This window comes from Dinoponera quadriceps, unplaced genomic scaffold (assembly GCF_001313825.1).
Source record: "Dinoponera quadriceps isolate SergipeBrazil2010 unplaced genomic scaffold, ASM131382v1 scaffold707, whole genome shotgun sequence".
Lineage (NCBI taxonomy): Eukaryota > Metazoa > Arthropoda > Insecta > Hymenoptera > Formicidae > Dinoponera > Dinoponera quadriceps.
The window spans coordinates 1,400,341-1,419,147 of NW_014555450.1; the positions used below are offsets into that span (position 1 = coordinate 1,400,341).

At 39.0% G+C, this 18,807-nt stretch overlaps 3 protein-coding genes across 3 annotated transcripts in view; 1 reads left to right on the plus strand and 2 right to left on the minus strand.

Annotated features, from left to right (window-relative positions):
• LOC106744212 (ribosomal L1 domain-containing protein CG13096-like) overlaps window positions 1–848 on the minus strand; it is a 1,981-nt gene extending 1,133 nt beyond the window's left edge. The window contains exon 1 of the mRNA XM_014618767.1: window positions 274–848. Coding sequence (XP_014474253.1) covers window positions 274–767 — 494 coding nt within the window. The 5' untranslated portion in view covers window positions 768–848. The remainder of the gene's footprint in view (window positions 1–273) is intronic.
• Window positions 849–7,017: 6,169 nt separating this feature from the next.
• On the plus strand, window positions 7,018–12,974 carry LOC106744280 (putative tyrosine-protein kinase Wsck). Its single transcript, XM_014618921.1, has 4 exons — window positions 7,018–7,599; window positions 7,673–7,827; window positions 9,144–10,897; window positions 11,912–12,974. Exons 1-4 carry the CDS (start codon window positions 7,433–7,435, stop codon window positions 11,978–11,980), a joined length of 2,145 nt encoding a protein of 714 aa, XP_014474407.1. The 5' UTR covers window positions 7,018–7,432; the 3' UTR covers window positions 11,981–12,974.
• Window positions 11,085–16,630, minus strand: LOC106744281 (protein trapped in endoderm-1). Its single transcript, XM_014618922.1, has 4 exons — window positions 16,080–16,630; window positions 15,070–15,275; window positions 14,723–14,969; window positions 11,085–14,492 (listed from the first exon to the last, which is right to left on the minus strand). The coding sequence occupies exons 2-4, from the start codon at window positions 15,200–15,202 to the stop codon at window positions 13,841–13,843; spliced, it is 1,032 nt and encodes a 343-aa protein (XP_014474408.1). The 5' UTR covers window positions 15,203–15,275; window positions 16,080–16,630; the 3' UTR covers window positions 11,085–13,840.
• Window positions 16,631–18,807: the final 2,177 nt, after the last annotated feature.

The following is an 18,807-nucleotide window of genomic DNA, read 5'->3' on the forward strand; positions in this document are numbered from 1 at the left end:
TATATATATATATATATATATATTGTTTAAAAATTTATTATAACAAAACAAACTTGTGGAAAATTAATAAAGGAGAATTTTTTCACCTGATTTCTGCAGGTATTGTAAATATATATACTGTAGTATTGTACTGTAGTATTGTAAATACATATATATAAATATAAATACTGGAAATAAGTATGAGACATAATTTTTTTTAAGAATTATAAAATTGTCAATTCTTTTTAAACCAGCAAGATATTCCTAGAAAATATGTTCCTAAGGTTTACTTACATTCTCATTTGTCGGTAAGGCACTTGCGGTATTCTGATACAAGTCACTTGAAGGAATATTGGCTGAGCCTCTTTAGTAAGAAGATTACTTTTATTCAATTGTTCTTCAGTTAAATGAAACATCGCTGAAATACACTGTTGTATGTGACTTTTTGATATTTCTTTCAAATAATCTTCCGCTTTGTCGTTCTCTTCATCCGGCGTTCTAGACATTTTCTCATTCACTTTCAACATAAGAGTTTTCCTTTTCTTTGCAGACTTATTTACAACTTTTATTATGGTTCCTTGTGTTTTCCGTTTGTCATTCTTCCGTTTTACTGAAACACTCTTCTCTTGTTGTTTCGTCTCTGACACGTGTTCAACATGCTCTCCACTAATTTTCGGTTTCTTCATTTTCAATACTTTATCCATGATTTTTCCATCTTCATCAGTTACATTTTTTTCTAGCTTTCGTTTGACCTTATTTTGCGAAAGTTTTTTTTGAGAAAGAATCATTTTAACAAAATTTTCTTAAAAATGAATTAGAAAAGTTTACATGTACATCCAACAGTCAGGGGTTACGGAGAAGAAATGTGGTCTGTTCTTTCTAGCTACCCTTCTAAAACATTCATCTATCAAGAACACACCGTGAATCAACTCGACGCTTCTGATTGGTCATATACTCTTTCTAGGGATCTTTCAATCGACAAATCATATTTCACCTAATTTCGTGCTTGTCACAAAAGAATCACATTCATCTATCAAGAACACACCGTGAATCAACTCGACGCTTCTGATTGGTCATACGCTCTTTCTAGGGATCTTTCAATCGACAAATCATATTTCACCTAATTTCGTGCTTGTCACAAAAGTATCACCTCAATCAATCAGATTCCATCACATTTAATTCCCACGCAGCTTATTTGCATCCGCGTTGTTTCGAATTTTTGAGAGACCGACACTGCCGTTCAATGTTAGAACTTCAGTGTGTCAGTTTTTGTCGGGAAGAGTGGATAACACAATAACAACTGATCCATAGTGGGTAATTTAAGTTTCCGGAGGTCGGTAAGTTACCAAGGTCGATTAATATCCAAAAATCGGTAAATTACCAAGGTCGATAAAATTTCAGATGTTGGTAAATTACCAGAGTCGATAAGTTTCCGGGGACGGTAAGTTTATTTATTCTGCATCGCGGAGGCAAAGTGCGGTTCCAGGATTCCAATTTTGGACTAGATTCAACTAAGGATGATACTTCATATTTACTTACATATGAACTACTGTATTCTCGAAGCAATAGATGTCAATAGGTTTGATCTGCGTTTGATTGCGAAGGTCTGAATACCTCGTGTAATCTCAGAAATCTGAAGTAACTTAGCATCAAGAATTGTAAAAATACCGACCACTTGGACGAAATATCAGGAGAGCTTCCGGAGTTATTTGACATCTCAGGCTGTGAGAAAATCACTGAGAGAAAATTGGAGGCACTGTAGAATGTTCAATCAGAAGAAATTGATTGTTACAAAACACAACAAATCGTGTGAGCTAACTTGTGTGACGTTAGAAGATTGTATGCCTGGCTTGACTTGTGAGAATCCTTGGAAATATCAAATGAGTAATGTTAATTGAGAGTCACCTTTAGTAGGATTACAGTTTGTAGTAAACGTTCCCACAGAAATATTCACCTGTATTTATATGTATTACACACTATTTGAATAATTTCTCGCGACGATAAATGGAAGAACAAAGATACCGAACGACTAATCTTAAGTTCTTAATATTGCATTAGCGGCCGTAATCATTACGTGTATAATTATGATGTGATATAACATCGCAATTACACATGTAAATTCACCACGATCTCAGGCAGAACAGAAAGTAAAGATAACATGGGAATGGCGTCGAAATAATGAAAAAATGATCGAAGAATGAGTATTACAACCATTATCTCGTTTTCATTTTGATATTATTTTGACGGCACTGTTATTCTCTTGTTCTGGGATGAGAAGATCGTGAATACGATATGAAAGTATTCAGGAAGCCGAATCTAGTCGATCGAAGAGTCGATCACTTCCGTCAGCGCAACCGAATTCACACACATTTATCGTAATCCACATGGTAAATTATTGTCTTTTCGTTAAATCCGCTTTAGATCAATTTAAAGTGCACAGCAAGATTTAGGATATTATATTTCATACCGGGACAAGGTTCTGAAGAAACTATCGACCCGCGATAACGTTTCGGATAATGATCGGCTGGCCGGGCCAGTTACTATCGACATTACCGACTTCGTTTTCTTCTACGTCATTTTTTTTTAAGATCTCACGAGTAATGTCATCTGAATAGATTTCATCGTAGACATTAATATCGATCGTCAACACGCACGAGAAAATTCCGTTTATCTCGAGATCTACAGAATGCAACTTTGTTTCTTAAATTTTACCGCTCTTTTCACTTCGACTCTTAATAATAACGTTCCGTTTATCGTACCTCGAGCAGACCCTGATTGCTCGGCATAAATTCAGGAACAGTACGATAGATTCAACATACCGAAGACATGCAGAGGCGCCATCTGTTGCGGCCTCCGCGTATTAATACGTCGGTACTGACAAACCTTTTTCACGATGGCCGGATTTGAATTCTCCGCTGCTGCGACCCAACGAAGACGCTGCGCTGTGTTGACATTCCCGATGACGGCCCTCACGTGAGATAATCCTTTTCGGTGAAGAACATGATGAACGTACGACACTTGCCCGACACTCCCGACCGACGCACTTTCCGCGCTTGTTTATTTACCGCGACGACACTCGCCGCGCGAGACGAGACGAGGCCCACATTCGACGTTCTCATCGGACGCGATAATTCGCACAGGAAGCTCGCACTTTCGACCCGAAAACGACGAGAAACACGAGACGAGCGGTTGGCGTCGCGCCTCTCGCGATAGCCATCTTTTAACTGACCACTCGTAACGAACAGAATACGATTCTCGAAGTACGAATATGAGCGAACTTCACTCGATACCTCCGACCAGTGGTTCCGCGAAACACTTGATTTTGGCAGTATTTTCGACGGTATCTCGCTACGACAAGTACGCGTGACTTAATTCCTGCATCTGCGACGGCATTTCGCATGAAAAATCTTCCCTCCGGAGGGTCGGAAAATCAGCGGGTTGAACTTTCGATCGCCATAACGGCCTGATCGCGACATTGTTCGATTGACACACTTCGTCCCGCGATTTCGGGCATTTACCGACTTCTACGGACTGTTTTACTACGATACGTTCCTACGACAAATGTACGTACCTTGCATTCGGCACTTTTAGCGGTGGTAATTGATTTCCAGACCGGCTAAAATCGCGCGAAACACAGGACGTGCTTTCGAACGCCGTTCCCGTCGCGATCGTCCCGGCATAACTGACCGACGTAACTGACGTTTGCGGTAATTGCGATGTATCGAAGTATCGAAGCATCCGATGTTTGACAGCCAATCACGGTTCGTTCACATATTTATTGAAATGTAACGCCCTTGACGCAAAATAAATTTCTAAATGATGTCTAGAAAAGACGTTTATTTCTTTTTTTTTAGATATCTTTCAAACAACTTTAGAAAGTTTTTTAGAAATTTCTTCCGCCTAGGATAATCCAAAATGTATGGAAGATGACTCGAGACGATTCCAACGCTTGAAAATAAAAAAAAAAAAATAAATCTTGTTATACATAAGAAATATGTAGTTGGCACGCGTCTAAAGTGGGCTTTATTTATGCAACATTGAGCGACCAAACAGGAATGTCGATCTTAGTGCATTTCATTTCGAAGATATTTAGTTTTACAAGGAAATAAGTTATATATATATGACTGTTCAAACATCAATATATATATAAAACGTTTATAATATTAGAATACCCGCGATTAGAATTGTGTTCTCCGAGATATGTATACATCGTTGCAATATATAATTTAGGTCAAAATATTTTCTTTTCCTTATGCATTTAGAATACAATAAACGTCATTGATGCTTTTAGCTAGGCAAAGTTCTTACGATGATGTGTCTCGTACGTCTAATGTCCGTTTTCAATCAACGTTGATAAACCTTAAAATGAAGCCTTTAAATTCTCCTCGGACAAAGACTTAGATTCGGGTTAAAACTTTAATTAACGTTGATAAAAACGGACACAAATCGTTAACGTTTCTCTCTGTATGTACTTAGTACTTTGGAATTTCAAAGAATAGATACAATTTGTCTACACGTGTTTTATTACGTGAGACATAATAAAATTTCACTTCGTTTCCGCCAATACGATACATATGTCAGATACACAAAAAAAATGTCTTAGAATAACAACAACTTCTTCCATTTACACATGAACATTATGTGTGTGTACAAAAAATTAATACGATTATATGTATGCGTATAAAATCGTTGCAAAACGCGACATAAGCACTGGATAAAGAAGACAAGGTTCCACTTGAGATAAATATGTTTGGCTGAGAAAACATGCATAAAATATATGTGTGTATACATTTTCCTTGATAAAAATATACGATTTTCACTGTAAATCTATCTAAGTTTACTTAAAATTGCGCTTATTCCCAAAACACCCATTATTTCGGTATAGGTGGAGTCATGCAATACTCCGAGATTGTCGATAGAGTTTGCTTTGATTCCAGCTGTTGCACCTGGCAACAACGAGATTATACGAACGATTTCTAGCGTTAGCTAATCTTTCTGTCATGCGTAATTTAAATTCTTACACGTTGCCGCAACGTTTTTTCGTTGATGGCTACACGAGTCAGCAGCTGTTTCACTTTTTCCAGAAGCTTGTGGATTAGCTGTTGCCTCAAAATTCTCAAGTCTCCGTTATCATCTTCTTTCTGAGCTTCTTCTAACATAACTATTCTCTGTTCAGCCAGTCGCAAAAACATTTTCTCTTACAAAAGATAAACACATGTGTCACTCCATAGTCTTCTTAAGATGAAGAACTGTCGTATCATGTGGTAGAAGCCATGGTGAAATAAAAATTATATTATTAGGGCGATTGATCAATTCAAATAGACCAAGATATATTTCATAAAATGATAAATTATTATAAAGATCATTACCACTATTGCAAGTTTTGGCAATTCTCCATGATTTAAGAATAAAGTTGGAATTTGTCCTTGTGCAAATGCAATTTGTGATGTCAAAGTTCTTTTATCATAACAACTGAGAATAATCCAAAACGAAGTGCATCAATAACATTGTCAATTGCTACCTTAGTCAGCCCTAACAATTCTTGATGAATAAGTTGTGCCTAGTTCCAGACATTGCTTTATCAGGATACAATTCTTGTCAAGTATGTCTTAATACATCTTTTAATTATGAGTTTTCTGCAATATTAGACGGTATACGACGCTTATATATTTATCTCTGTCTCCCAGGTAAAACATTTGAGGTATGTTAACAAAGTTATTCACTGTCTTTTAAGAGGTTATCTTTTGTTAAAATATTGCCGTATTACACGTGTCTAGTTTACAGCCAGTTTTGTATTTTTCACGATATCCGCGAAGCAGCTACACTCTCACACAGCGTCTGTAACAAATGAGGAAGCTCAAGAAATGTCAACATGAGAGAGCGACACTGCCGTTCAATGTTAGAACTTCTATGTGTCAGTCTTTGTCGGTAAGAAAGGATAACACAATAACAACTGATCAACAGTGGATAAGTTAAATTTCTTGAGGTCGATAAGTTTTCGAGAATTGGTAATTTACCAGAGTCGATAAGTTTCTGAAGCCGGTAAATTACCGTCTCCCGAACATTTATCGACACCCGGTAACTTACCGATCTCAAGCAATTTAACTTACCCACTATTGATCAGTTGTTATTGTGTTATCCACTCTTATCGACGAGAACTGACACATTGAAGTTCTAACATTGAACGACAGTGTCGCTCTCATATTGACAATTCTGGAGATTCCTTATTAGTAATGTTTGCTCTGTCTGAGATTGTAACTGCGAAAATCATGAGAAAATATAAAACTGTCTCCAAAATAGACACATCAATGTATTAACATAATGTAACATCTTAAGAAACATTCAATATCTACGTTATCTCACCCGAACATTATAATTCCATATAATATGAACATTGATTAGTACTGACAGTTTCTTTTTTTTTTTTGCAAAAACCGTGTCAAGATATTCGTACTTCTAGGGCAAAGAGAGCACACACTGAATATTTCTAAACGGCTAGTGTCTAGTGATGTACACGCAGTTTGTATTCCCGAAAGCCTTCGCTACGAACGCAACGCTACTTCAGAAGGAAGTAGCGTTTGTAGCACGCAGTTTTGACGTAGCACACTGCTACAAGTGACATCATGATTGCGTTAGGTAGGATCACCCTCTAACGAATAGCCTTTAGCGTTAAGTAGCGCCTATTGCATCTTCCTGAACACGCCCATAGTGGCTGTGTTCCCAAATCACTGTCAGCGTTAAAAATCACAAGCCAGCGGCACGTGATACTTGTTTTCGCGCTCGATTGTTTGTTGGATGGAAATACCGCGTTTTAATTGATGTATTGTCACCCATTTTTGTAAATGTACCAATCAGCACGCAGTATTTCTATCCAATAAGCATCACAGCATGAAAACAAACGTCGTATGCCGCTGACTTTGATCCGAGCAGCATTTTAGTATTCGCTACAGTATTGCAAACTATAGTATATCTGTCGTGAACTATAGATTGTTGTATTGCAAAAAATTTATCAGAACACAGCCCGAGTCGTGTCGAATCAGCAAATCGAAAACGCCATTAGTTTATGTCACATACACTAGAGACTTTTAGCACTGGTGGTGAATATTAGAACGCAGCCATTAGAGGAAAAAAAATGGCACATATATCGATTACAAAGGTACATATATCGTCACATCAATAAACTCTCTTCGTTCTACGTAATGATTCCATTTTGGCTACTCTGAGCCTCAATCGACATGAGTTTATACGAGGATTTGGCAAATTCAACAAGGCTATCGTATTTGTCGATAGTAAAAATTTTCCTGGATTTTCGAACACATAACCTATTGTCGGATCGCTTTTGAATTGTGTCATCATCCTGAGTTGTTTGTTGACTCATCGTACACACTCGTAGCACATTCCAAAGAGATTTCATCTCACTATAATACGAAGCGATTAGCGAAAGAAAGTCACAATGATCGCGTATCTATTATTCTTCTTCGGTGTTTACTTCACGTGTGCCCAGAAGTATGAAGGTTGTTTCCGCAGCTCTGTATCGGACCCCGATTTACCTTCTCCGATATTTGGATATCCGAGTGCACCCTTCGACTGTGTCCGAAAATGTCGTTCTTTGTATTACATGTAAGATATCTCCGATATATTCAAACATGTACGGCTTGGATGGTTTTCTGTGAGAAAACTTTTTGTTCAACAGGTTTGCAGGATTAATGAATGGGCAACAGTGCTACTGCATCAGCAAATTCGGCAGAAACGGTCCATCAAACAGCTGCAAAACTTCATGCGTCACTGACCCTACTAATTACTGCGGCAGTTCCGAAGCGATGAGTGTCTATTCTACTGGTCAGCAAGGTAAAATTCATTTTGTTGATAATCGAGTATAATGATATCAGAGATAAATGCAGATGTAGAAAAGTTTGAGACGTATTACTGTCGTATCACAGACAATTGTTAGTGTGCAATATTGTCGTATGACAAATATTTTCTTTTCTTCGGCGCAATATGTAACTTTTTCAAATATTCAAAGAAATCTGTAGCTTGAAATCATACATTTTCCATGAATAATCGTCAATATAATATTAGCACATATATCTAAGAACACTTACCAATTAAGACGAAATATACAACTGTTAAAAAGAGTACATATATTTTTGTCAACACATGTTTACACAAAGAGGACATTGAAAACATATTTTTGGAAAATAACAGGTGGCTCGTGTAACAATTAGATGTAAGATGTAAAACTATAAGATAAATAATTACTTTAAAAGTGAAAATAAAATGCCTCTCGACACTGCCGCGTCTCGGCACATAACGCTCTAATTGCAACGTGAGATTGCGAGCAAATGCCATTTTCTGTACAATCTATAAGATTTGAACATGCCATACACATTTCCAAATAATTACTATTTTATATCTTAATCTCGCTATTATCCGATACTAACAGTATTAACAAAAGCTAATATTTTATATTTAACGATATACATACGAGGAGAAAAAAAATGATTAAATCTTTACGGCTTATATCGCACTTTCATAAAATAGAATAGTCATTTACAGGAATAAACGCTGCGTCATTTTAATACCTGCGAGTGATCTAAACCCAATGTTTCTCATGAGTATAACTATCGATAGTTTCGAGCAATGATTCAAGCACAAATGCTTCATATTACAACCCTGGTTTATATATACACTGTCCTTTCCTCCTTATATGGTACAGCATATAAAGAAGATTGGATACTGATAATCGATGAAATAATAGAACTCCTCCTAGCTTTTTTCTGCGAATTGAAATCTGTGTGTCATAGTTTTATTTTCTACATGTAATATAGTGTACATATGTGTGTATAAGCAGACACACATATATATGCAGGATGACCTATTTAAAGATACAAGTCCTTGTTGGCGTCTGAAGTGAGAAAACGCAAGCTAAAATTTTATACTTTCAAATAAAAAGATGTATCCACAGAGTGACATTTATGATTGATTCAGCAAACTTGTAAAATTTGCTGCCAAACACTTATTCAAACAATCAATGAGCAGTCGTAAAATAAACATTGACGAAATTTTGAAGAAAAAGAAAGAGTTGTAGAATGAATTTTGCGACTATTTATCTTATTGTTATATTGAAGTGAGACGCTGTATGCACGTCTATGCACATCTTCCAGGGCCAAGTCCACCGAGGAGGATACACGTCACTCGCGATGGTATAGAGGCTCTTGCAGTAACGTGGGAGCCACCTGATATTCCCAATGGCAATGTTACTTTCTATACTCTTCGTGCTGTCGCCGTCGAGACACACGCGAGTAACATCTTACCGCCTGTCGAAAGTCAGGTTCAAGGAGGAGCATCGAACAATACAATTCTAAGAGGTCTCCAACCTGGCACCAAATACAACATATCGGTTACCGCCAGCAATGTACAGGGACTCAGTGATGCGACATACACCGTGGCTTGGACTGCGATAGGTCCACCTGACAAACCAGCCGTGCCTGAAATTATAGAACACGGTAGTAGCACCATTACGATCGTGCTCACTGAGGGTCACAGTGAGTACGGGCCGATTAGCGCGTATCAAGTGGTGGTTGTTCAAGCTGGCGCTATATCGCCTGTCGGCTCCGACGTCGAGTATTTAAGCTACAATAACGCATTGCAGCAGGGTCAAAATTATTACGTTACCGCACAGTTCGATCCATCGGACTTTCACATGTACAAGAGATTCACCGTAGGCGACGGAAAACTCATCGGAGGCTATTACAACGCTCCGTTAAAGGACGTCGTCTCCGCGCAAATCGGACTGTCCGTGATTTCGCGAGTGCGAGCGGAAATACAGCGTTCTTATTCCGATTTAACCGGTAACGCGTTCACCGGGAAAAATACGCGGCACGTGGACGCTCAAATGGACTCGACCGCTCTCGTCCTTTGCATAGCGATCACACTCGTGACTATATTGCTCGCCGCCTCGATACTACTGTATTTCGTATTACGACGCCGGCACGAGAGATTCCACATGCGGAAGTCGCCGGAACAGCAGGAACTCACGTTGCAGGGACCAGTGCACGAGGTGGATAACATGGGTTATATACCAGACGATATTCCCGAAAGAGTGAATCACTATCAGGAACTGAAGAAGAAAGTGTGGAATATACCGCGAAACGCTCTGTCCATCGATAATCTGTCCACCGTACGTAGAGGACGATTCGGTACCGTTCACACGGGGACCATCTTCGGGAAAGACGACATATCTCGCCCGGTAACTGTCCACACCATAGCCGATGGCGCGTTAAGAGGATCCGAGAAGAGGCATATGTTGCGAGAACTGGACGTATGTATCCGAGCGGGTACCATGAAGTATCTCGCTGGCCTTGTAGGAACCTGCGAAACTTCCGACACACTCTACGTCGTACACGAATTACCGCCGCGTATCTTGAAAAATTGCTTGTTGGACGCGCGATCCAGCACGGATTCATTCCCGGTGGATCGAATATTAACCATCTCGTCCTCGATTGCAACCGCTTTACAATATCTGGCGAGTCACAAAGTCATACACACTCACCTGTGCGCGCGAAGCGTGGGTCTATCCAACGATTGGACACCCAAACTCATGGGTCATGGTATCGCCAAGTATAGTTTAGAAGACATCAAGTACGCCAGATGGACGGCGATCGAGTGTTTCGACAACCGGAAGAAACACCAGTCGGGCGTGATCTGGGCATTCGGAGTACTTTTATGGGAGATGTTCAGTATGGGCGGTACACCGTATTCAAATTTCACGCTCGACAGCGAAGTAGAGGACGCAATTACGCGAGGTATTCGATTATCGCAATTGTCGGATATCCCGGATCCAATCTACGAAGTCATGTCATCCTGCTGGCGGAATGATCCTGAAGAGCGACCAACGTTTGATGAACTCACGCGATTGGTAAGAAAAAAAAAATCTTGCGTTGTTCCCAACACGTCTATGGATATTATTCATTTAACACACACTCTCTCTCTCTCTCTCTCTCTCTCTCTCTCTCTCTCTCTCTCTCTCTCTCTCTCTCTCTCTCTCTGCATTAAATAAAACGCATCGTGATTTACTCAGCTCGCCGTTGAGAAAACGATTGATATCATTAATCACTCTACATTTTATTATTGTTCCGTAATTTACAACGATCTCACTAACGTTCTATGCACGAGATTACAAGGGATTTTTCATCTCATACATTCGCTTTTTTTTTTTTAACTTAAAATATGATAATCATCTCTCGCACTATCGGGTTAGCTTTTCGTTAAAAACAGACTCCTTTGAGACGTTTTTCAAACGCTGTCGAACCCGCGAGCCTTTTTATTTGTTTTCACTACTCTCGCCGTCGACACACGACGCTTTTATCCTCCCGACTAATAGTTGCAATAGTTGCAATGTTTTCGCAACTCTTTCGCAGGCAATTATTGACTCATCATCGTTGAACTTTTTCTGTCACTCTCTGTCTATCGCTACTTATTGAGCATGAAAGAACGGTCGATTCGAGATGTTTTCCTTCCATTCTTTCTACTTTTTGTTCTTTCTTTCTTACTTTTTTCTCCATTTTCTTCTTTTTCCTTTTAATTTCTTTCCCATCTCTTTATTCTTTTTAATCTTCTTTTTTGTTACGCGTTCCTCACATTATTATTCTTGTCATTATCATCGTCGTCGCTTGTATCATTGTCAACATCACCATTCTCATCATTCTTATCTCGTGTCACAGCATTACCCTAACTATATAATTATGTTTTTACTTATCAGCTATGCACAATACTCAGCTATCAATGGCTTTTCATACATGTTGCAATTTGCTGTATGTCAAATGGATTTTACTTCAAACTATATAATAATCTCTCTCTTTATATGCTGACTTGAAAAAAAAAAAGAAATTGCTATTCAATTAATATGTCACATGCATTCTTTTACTCGCAGGATACTTTGAGTATTTGTCCCATCACTGCAATCACAGAACCGTATGTACCGGAATTGGAGTTGAATTAGCATTCTTAACGTATCTTTACGTATATTTTAAGTACATTCGCATTCGATGACGCGAGGCCTCGATTTCCAAAATAATGTAAATATCGTACAATGTTCGCTCATAGACTTAACGAATAATATGCATTTATCGTTACCAATGTACACATATTTTTAGTAACATATCTACGTATTGACAACTTTAGTTTTCATTAGAGCGTAAGTTAATGTAAAATAACACTATAAAAGTGTCGACGCGGTTTCCGTCCATTCTTAGCAAGTAGCTGAAGCGAAGGAGATTAACGTAGTCAAGTGAAAAAGTTAAGGAAAAGTCATAAAACGCGCGCGCTTGATAAAATAAGCCTTTTTATTTTTGATATTTTTATATCGCATTTTTTCCTCCTTTCTTTAATTGACTCAGGCTGACCTGATTTTATCGATTTACCGATTAAGAAAAAGAGACGAATTTCTCCCCAATCAATTATATGCCGATATATTTTTACCTGAGAAATGTGTATTTAAAGAAATTTATTTATATTTCAAATTTATTTGTAAATTAGTGTGAGAGTATCCAAAGTATATCATCGTGGCAGGACTTCCACTTTTTTCAACATTATACTTGGACACATATGTATCATAACTGTCGAGTGATACTCACACACACATTTCAAGTACAAATATATTATCAATATTCATATATGTAATTGTGTATATAACTTTGCGTGAACAGCGGAAATTGATTATAATTATGTTGTGAAGATGTGATTATTTCAAGTACTTAACGTGATCTAATGAATCTCTTATTCGCGCGCATGATTCGTGTCGCGCGCAAATCATTCAAGCTATTATGCTAACATTTTATATATCTGCCTAATTATTTTTTACTGAAAATACGTCCTTTTCCTTTGGTAGAAAGTTACATGTATACTTTGTACGTTATACAAAAGTGTCGTTGTATTGTAACAAAAATCGAAAAAATCTCTGAGCAGAAAATACATTTTTATACGCACTCTTCTACTTTACTACTCTTTATATTTTTCATACCTGACGAATACTTGACTTGATCGAAAGATCGTTAATTTCTTCACGCGATTCGGTTTATAAAATCGAAATCATGTCACACAAAATCTGACATCTTTCAAGAGCTTCGGAGAGTCTCGCGGAATTTTATATGTACGGTTATATGTTGCGCGATAAAGAACCGTGTTACGCCATTTAACTTCATAATGTACCTATAAAGAATAATTGTTCACACACTACCGAAGATGAGCTCGTTGTTAATAAGATCTCGTCCTGATTCAAAAGGTGCGTCACTCGTTATTTATTAGAAAGTTATTAGAAAAATAAATTTCATAAATAGGGCGTACATTTTAGACACTGTATACATTCAGAAGTAATCAAAGCTGTTTTAACACCTTGAAAGAGAGGGAGAGCGAAGACTCTCATTCCGCGATTTCTTTTGCAGTGAGAAAATTCCAAGTCAGACAGGACTGGAGCGCCGATGACGGAGGGCTGCCGAATAATTTCAAATCCTTGCGGGACCTTAATGAATGTATTTTTCATCTAAAATAGACTCGTCAATTTTAGTTCGGGCTTTAAAGATTACAAATTTAGAGTTAAACTCTTATCAATAACTTAGATTACAAATTTAGAGTTAAACTCTTCTCTCTTAAACTCTATCAATAACAAAAGATTTATAGTTAAACTTTTTTATCAATAACTTTATGATAAAGAATGAGCCGAAGTCTTTTGAATGCAACAAGACCTTGATAACATATCCCATCGCTTCGTGTGAACAATTACTCTAGAAAGAATAACGAACGATATTACCGAGAGTTAATTGCTTTGAGGAAAAACAATTGTCCGGCAACAGCCTGCGGTGTCTTACGTCGTATGCGGTGATGAAACTTTGCTCGAATGGGAATGCGCCGGCTTCGTGGGGCCGACTGTAAGAGTTCTACTCGAAGCAGGGCACAGTACCTGCTTGTACGCTTCTCTGTACAGTTTATTGGTACCGGCGTAAATGAACGGGTTTATCACCGCGGACGCCCAAGCGAGCACCGACGCTACGATATGAAGCCCCGGGATTTGCATTTTGTCGTCGATCACATTCATCAACATCAGCGGCATGAAGCTGATCAGGAAGCAGATGAAGATAGTGAGCATCAGTCTGGTTACTCTAGAGTCCTCCCTGCGTTGGAAACCGCCGCAGCTCCGTTGTCGCTCCTTCGCGTGCGCCTCGAGATTCTTCCGACTTCTTCGGACGCGCCAGTATATGCAGAGGTACGAAACACTGATCACCACGCACGGTAACAAGAAGCCCAGAACAAATAGAAACTTCTTCGGACTGGAACCATTTTTTTTCAATATCGTGCAGGAAAAGCTGGCCGAGTCTAGTCCCAAGGTACCCCAAATTCCTAACAACGGCGGCAGCAGCAGCGAGAAGCTCAGCGTCCATATCGCTATTAACATCCACATTATGCCGCGATTGGTGTATAAACGAGCGTACATGTCCGACCGTGAGATCAGTACGTATCTGCAAAGAGATGAGCCTTAACCGTGTTCATTATGAGATACCCGCTTTAAGGTAAACTTTCATACCAACTTGTAAAAACGTATCGAGAAACAAAATTTATTTCAAATATATAATCTTTTAGAAATCGTATCGATCTGTATACTCTTTTCAGCAGGGAAAAATGATTATTTTTCTTATGATATGACACAAACTTTTCTCACTTATTGTAGCAGATTTTTTAGGGAATTCACCTATTGATAGTAATGGCCACCATGCTCAGTAAAGATACAGCGACATTTCCATAAAAAAATAAGGGGAATATTTTACATAAGGTCTCGCCTAGAACCCATGCTTCGTTCAAATATCTGCTGGCGGTTAAAGGCAAGTTAATCGCTGAGAAAATCAAATCGGAGATGCTGAGGTTTATAACGAATGCTGTGGTGGCATGCCGCCTTAATCTTGTATATCTTAATAATGCTATTACTGTCACTAAATTTCCTGGAATTCAGATACATGTATATATATATATATATATATGTGTGTGTGCTTATACTGAAATTTCGCACTAGTGACGCAAATAGGAAAATCAAAATATTACCTAGCACTCCAATTATGCTGAATATTATAGCGCAAATGGCAGCAGCGATTGTTACGAACCGTGCATACGGCTTGAAATATCCATCATCCGAGGTAATTTCAAGGATCGTATCGTTCGCCACGATATGCCCCATCGTTTAGCAAGCGTGAGACAAGCGGTTCCTCATTCTTCGAGAGTCTCTCCAAAGTCACTGCGTGGCTCGCGTGCTATTGGAAATGAAAAGAGAAAGATTAAAGAATCACATGAAACAAAAAAGAAAACAGCTAACAGCAACACTTTTCCTTTTTTCTCATACGTGGTGTAAGCGAGAAGAAAGTTATTTCTTTGAAAAATTTATAAAATAACTCTGTTTTTTCAGTGATAATTTAAAAAAGGTATGTATAATTTTGCGACAAATTTTTTTTTAATTATTCGCAATTCATTTATTTTTGCGAAGGAATTGCGACGAACGCGGTCCAATGACCTTTACGTTGTACGCAATTAAGCGATTGATTAGCGTTCTCATTTATTCGCGATCTCTTCTCGTTACTTCTCTTCATTCATTAGTCTCTATCTATCTCGTCGGTTCTCTCTCTCTCTCTCTCTCTCTCTCTTTCGCTCGTTCAATTTTCTCGCAACAGCGATCATGAGAAACGTCGAGGGCCTAGAAACAGAGGAAGAGAGAGAGAGAGAGAGAGAGAGAAGCAGCGCGCGCGAGAAAACGCATCCCTCAAGATGTATTTTCAGAGGCTCTTTATCGGACAAGTTGATTCATTATTTATATCTCTCTCCTCGCTGTTTGCATCCCTATTAAAAAAAAAACACACACACACACACACATCGTTAGTCATGCCGATAAATTTTTGTGACCTTCCCGGAATATTGATCTCTGTCAACCGAACTTCGGACTGAAAGAGCTGACTGACTGAATCGAAGCGTGCCGTGTATTATGGTTATTGTTGGTACCGCGAAAGATACCGATCGGATATTACGATGTTTCGTGTTCTATCGCATTCAACTGGTGTGTTTACCCTTTAAACAATTAACTTCCTTCTTCTTCGATGTAAATATCTTTATTCGTCGATCTAAGACTTTTTCTTCCTTCCTCTCGATAATGAAACATATGCACAGTTACGCGATATTTATATATATTCTCGCATCTCTTCTACGTTAACGTTCGTTCCTTCTCTTTCTCACACAACAAGTTGTCTGAGCGCCGTTGCCGCTGACTTATCTTCTTCAACTTATCCGATGATCGAGAAATCACTTTTCCTCGCGTTAATCACGTTAATCCTGCTTATCTTCTTCCACTCGATGTTTCAATCTTATAATGAGGATCGTAATTAAGTAAATAAGTATACTACACTACGATTCCGTGCGACACTCCCGTACAGCTCCCGTAAGTTATTCCGGCAGACGCTCGGCCGCGGACTGACGAACTCCGCGCTGACGCGTGTACCCTTTACGAATACTCCGAGTCTCCTTATCTAACTCATTCGATTCCACACCGTTCCCCTACTTCTTCCTACTCGTCTTCTCGTACTTCTTCCGTTTGCTTCCGCTCTTTGCGCCTAGTTTTGCGCTCCGACGCCGTTTCCATTCCAACATATGTCCACGTGCCGAGAAGACGGATTTCTTTTCCTCGCACTGATCACGCCTGCGAGATATTTTAATGCGCTGCACCTAAAGTGCGATGCGCGGTTGCTCCTGAAATAGCGGAAAGGGGATACCAAGTTGCAATGATGCGCATACATTCTGTGTGATCACATCTTTGTGTACAATCATTTGACCGAATTGGTGGACATTTGTTACGCTCAGTTTCGATGCTTCTGGTTATTTGTTATGCCTGATCTTTGAGAATTCGACCAACTTCTCCTCCTCATTTTATCTTTTCGTACATTTTACAATAGACGATAGAAAGAAATCCCGTTAGTGTATCTTATATTTAAGAAGAAATAAACATGCAGATAGTCTCGTGTAAGGAAAAGAGAGAGAGAGAGAGAGAGAGAGAGAGAGAGAGAAAGAATTTGTCGTCGAAATATCAAACGGTGCCTTTCGATTTAGAAAGAAAGATTTTTCTCGCGATTATCGCGCCTCTACTCCCCGAGCACTAATTGGTTGGCTACCTCCGTTGGCCAAAGGGTCGAACAAAATATTTTATTCAATAATTCGATAATTATATATAGAATTATATATATATAATTTAAGCTAACACACAATATAATTGAGAACAACCCCAAAGAATGTCTCGTCTTTATTATTAAATTGTCCTCTTGCTTAAATTAAAATTTACAAGCGAAGAAATAGTCATTCTTAAGCAACAATATACCGCGTATCTTGAAGCGTGTGTCGATGCACAATTCCGATTAAAATAACTTAATGTCGTGCAACAATTCCCGTTCCCAACATCTCTCCTTCCCATGGCAAACGTGTTTGTCGATGAGATCGCACGTCTCGTTTGAAACCAAGCCGGCACTAAACAGGCGTATTAAAAGCACACACATAGAAGATACAACGCTGTTGTGTTTACACACACCGAGGTAATGCACACCGAGTGCGCACTTGTTTATTTTCGAATTACCTTCGCGAATAGTCGTTATATGAGGATAGATATAACTGCCGCGCCGCTCAGAAGACGATTATAAGGCGTGAGGTTTACTCACGGGACGGTTCTCGACGATTCCGAACGATCGGCAACCGCGAATGTGACTTACCTCCGTTGGGCAAGCTAGCAGCTGTCAACGGTTACAAAGAACCCTCCGAACAATCGGAAGGAGTGGCCCTCGACAAATAAACTCACCCTACCGCCTTCTTTCATCCCCTCTGTATGACAGTGCTGCAAGCGGTGCTGTGCCGGCTGTCGGGCTCCTCTGCGCTGATTAAAGGTAAGAGCTTTGGAGCCCCGTAGCACACGGGAAGAGGGGGAAGTGTCGCAAAGAAATGCGATACCACGACGAGTGAGATGATAGCGAGGATACTCTTCCGATTTTTGCTCGGCGGAACTGGAAAGACTATCGAAACAACTTGTGAAAATTTATCTCACGTACATGCGTGTAATTTTATTGAAAAAATATTTTTGTCCTCTCTGAAATTTCTAAAATTGACTTGTATGCGTCCGGTGAACGAAACTTGAATAATTTAGAAGCTGTCACGCGCATGTGGTGGATAAGTTTCGTGATTAGCCGCATGTAAAAATAACACGGGGGTAAATGTCGGAATAAAATTTCACTATAGAGTGTTTTAGAATACACTTCGTCGTTTTAAAAACATTTCATCGTTCGCAAATCGTATAAATATGGAATGAGATATCATATATTTACGTTACAACGCTGACTATTGATTATCTAATGTGTATTTTATAGTTTGCTGCAATTTTTTCCTTCCAGCTGCGAGATGATATTTGTCGGTCGAAAAAGGGGATATTTTCGCGTAATAAAGCATTCGTCGAATCGTTGAACGAGTTGAGGATATTTCGTGGAGAATAAAGGTGTTTGTTTTTTTTTTTCACACAAATTGCGCGAATGTAAAATAATTTTTTACATTCAAAGGGCCCGCATAATCATTGTGCACACAGTAGGTAGATCAACGTTGGTTATCGTATCTATCTTAAGAGGAGCGAGGAGCGACGCGCCTTCGGTTGGACTTACGTGTCGCTGGGAACTCAGGTTTAAAAGCTATTACGCGGCGATGGCGGGCTTCATATAAGATTCACCCGCGAGAACCAGGCTCGCAAGGGTATTATTTATTCCACCGCGTGTG

Bases quoted from the DNA above. Each gene is read 5' to 3' on its own strand.
- LOC106744280 (XM_014618921.1), top strand. From the start codon at position 7,433: ATGATCGCGTATCTATTATTCTTCTTCGGTGTTTACTTCACGTGTGCC. The intron at 7,600-7,672 runs GTAAGATATCTC...TTTGTTCAACAG, and splicing joins TGTCGTTCTTTGTATTACAT to GTTTGCAGGATTAATGAATG. The intron at 7,828-9,143 runs GTAAAATTCATT...CACATCTTCCAG, and splicing joins CTATTCTACTGGTCAGCAAG to GGCCAAGTCCACCGAGGAGG.
- LOC106744281 (XM_014618922.1), bottom strand. From the start codon at position 15,202: ATGGGGCATATCGTGGCGAACGATACGATCCTTGAAATTACCTCGGAT. The intron at 14,970-15,069 runs GTAATATTTTGA...TCTGAATTCCAG, and splicing joins CAGCATAATTGGAGTGCTAG to GAAATTTAGTGACAGTAATA. The intron at 14,493-14,722 runs GTGAATTCCCTA...ATCTCTTTGCAG, and splicing joins GTGGCCATTACTATCAATAG to ATACGTACTGATCTCACGGT.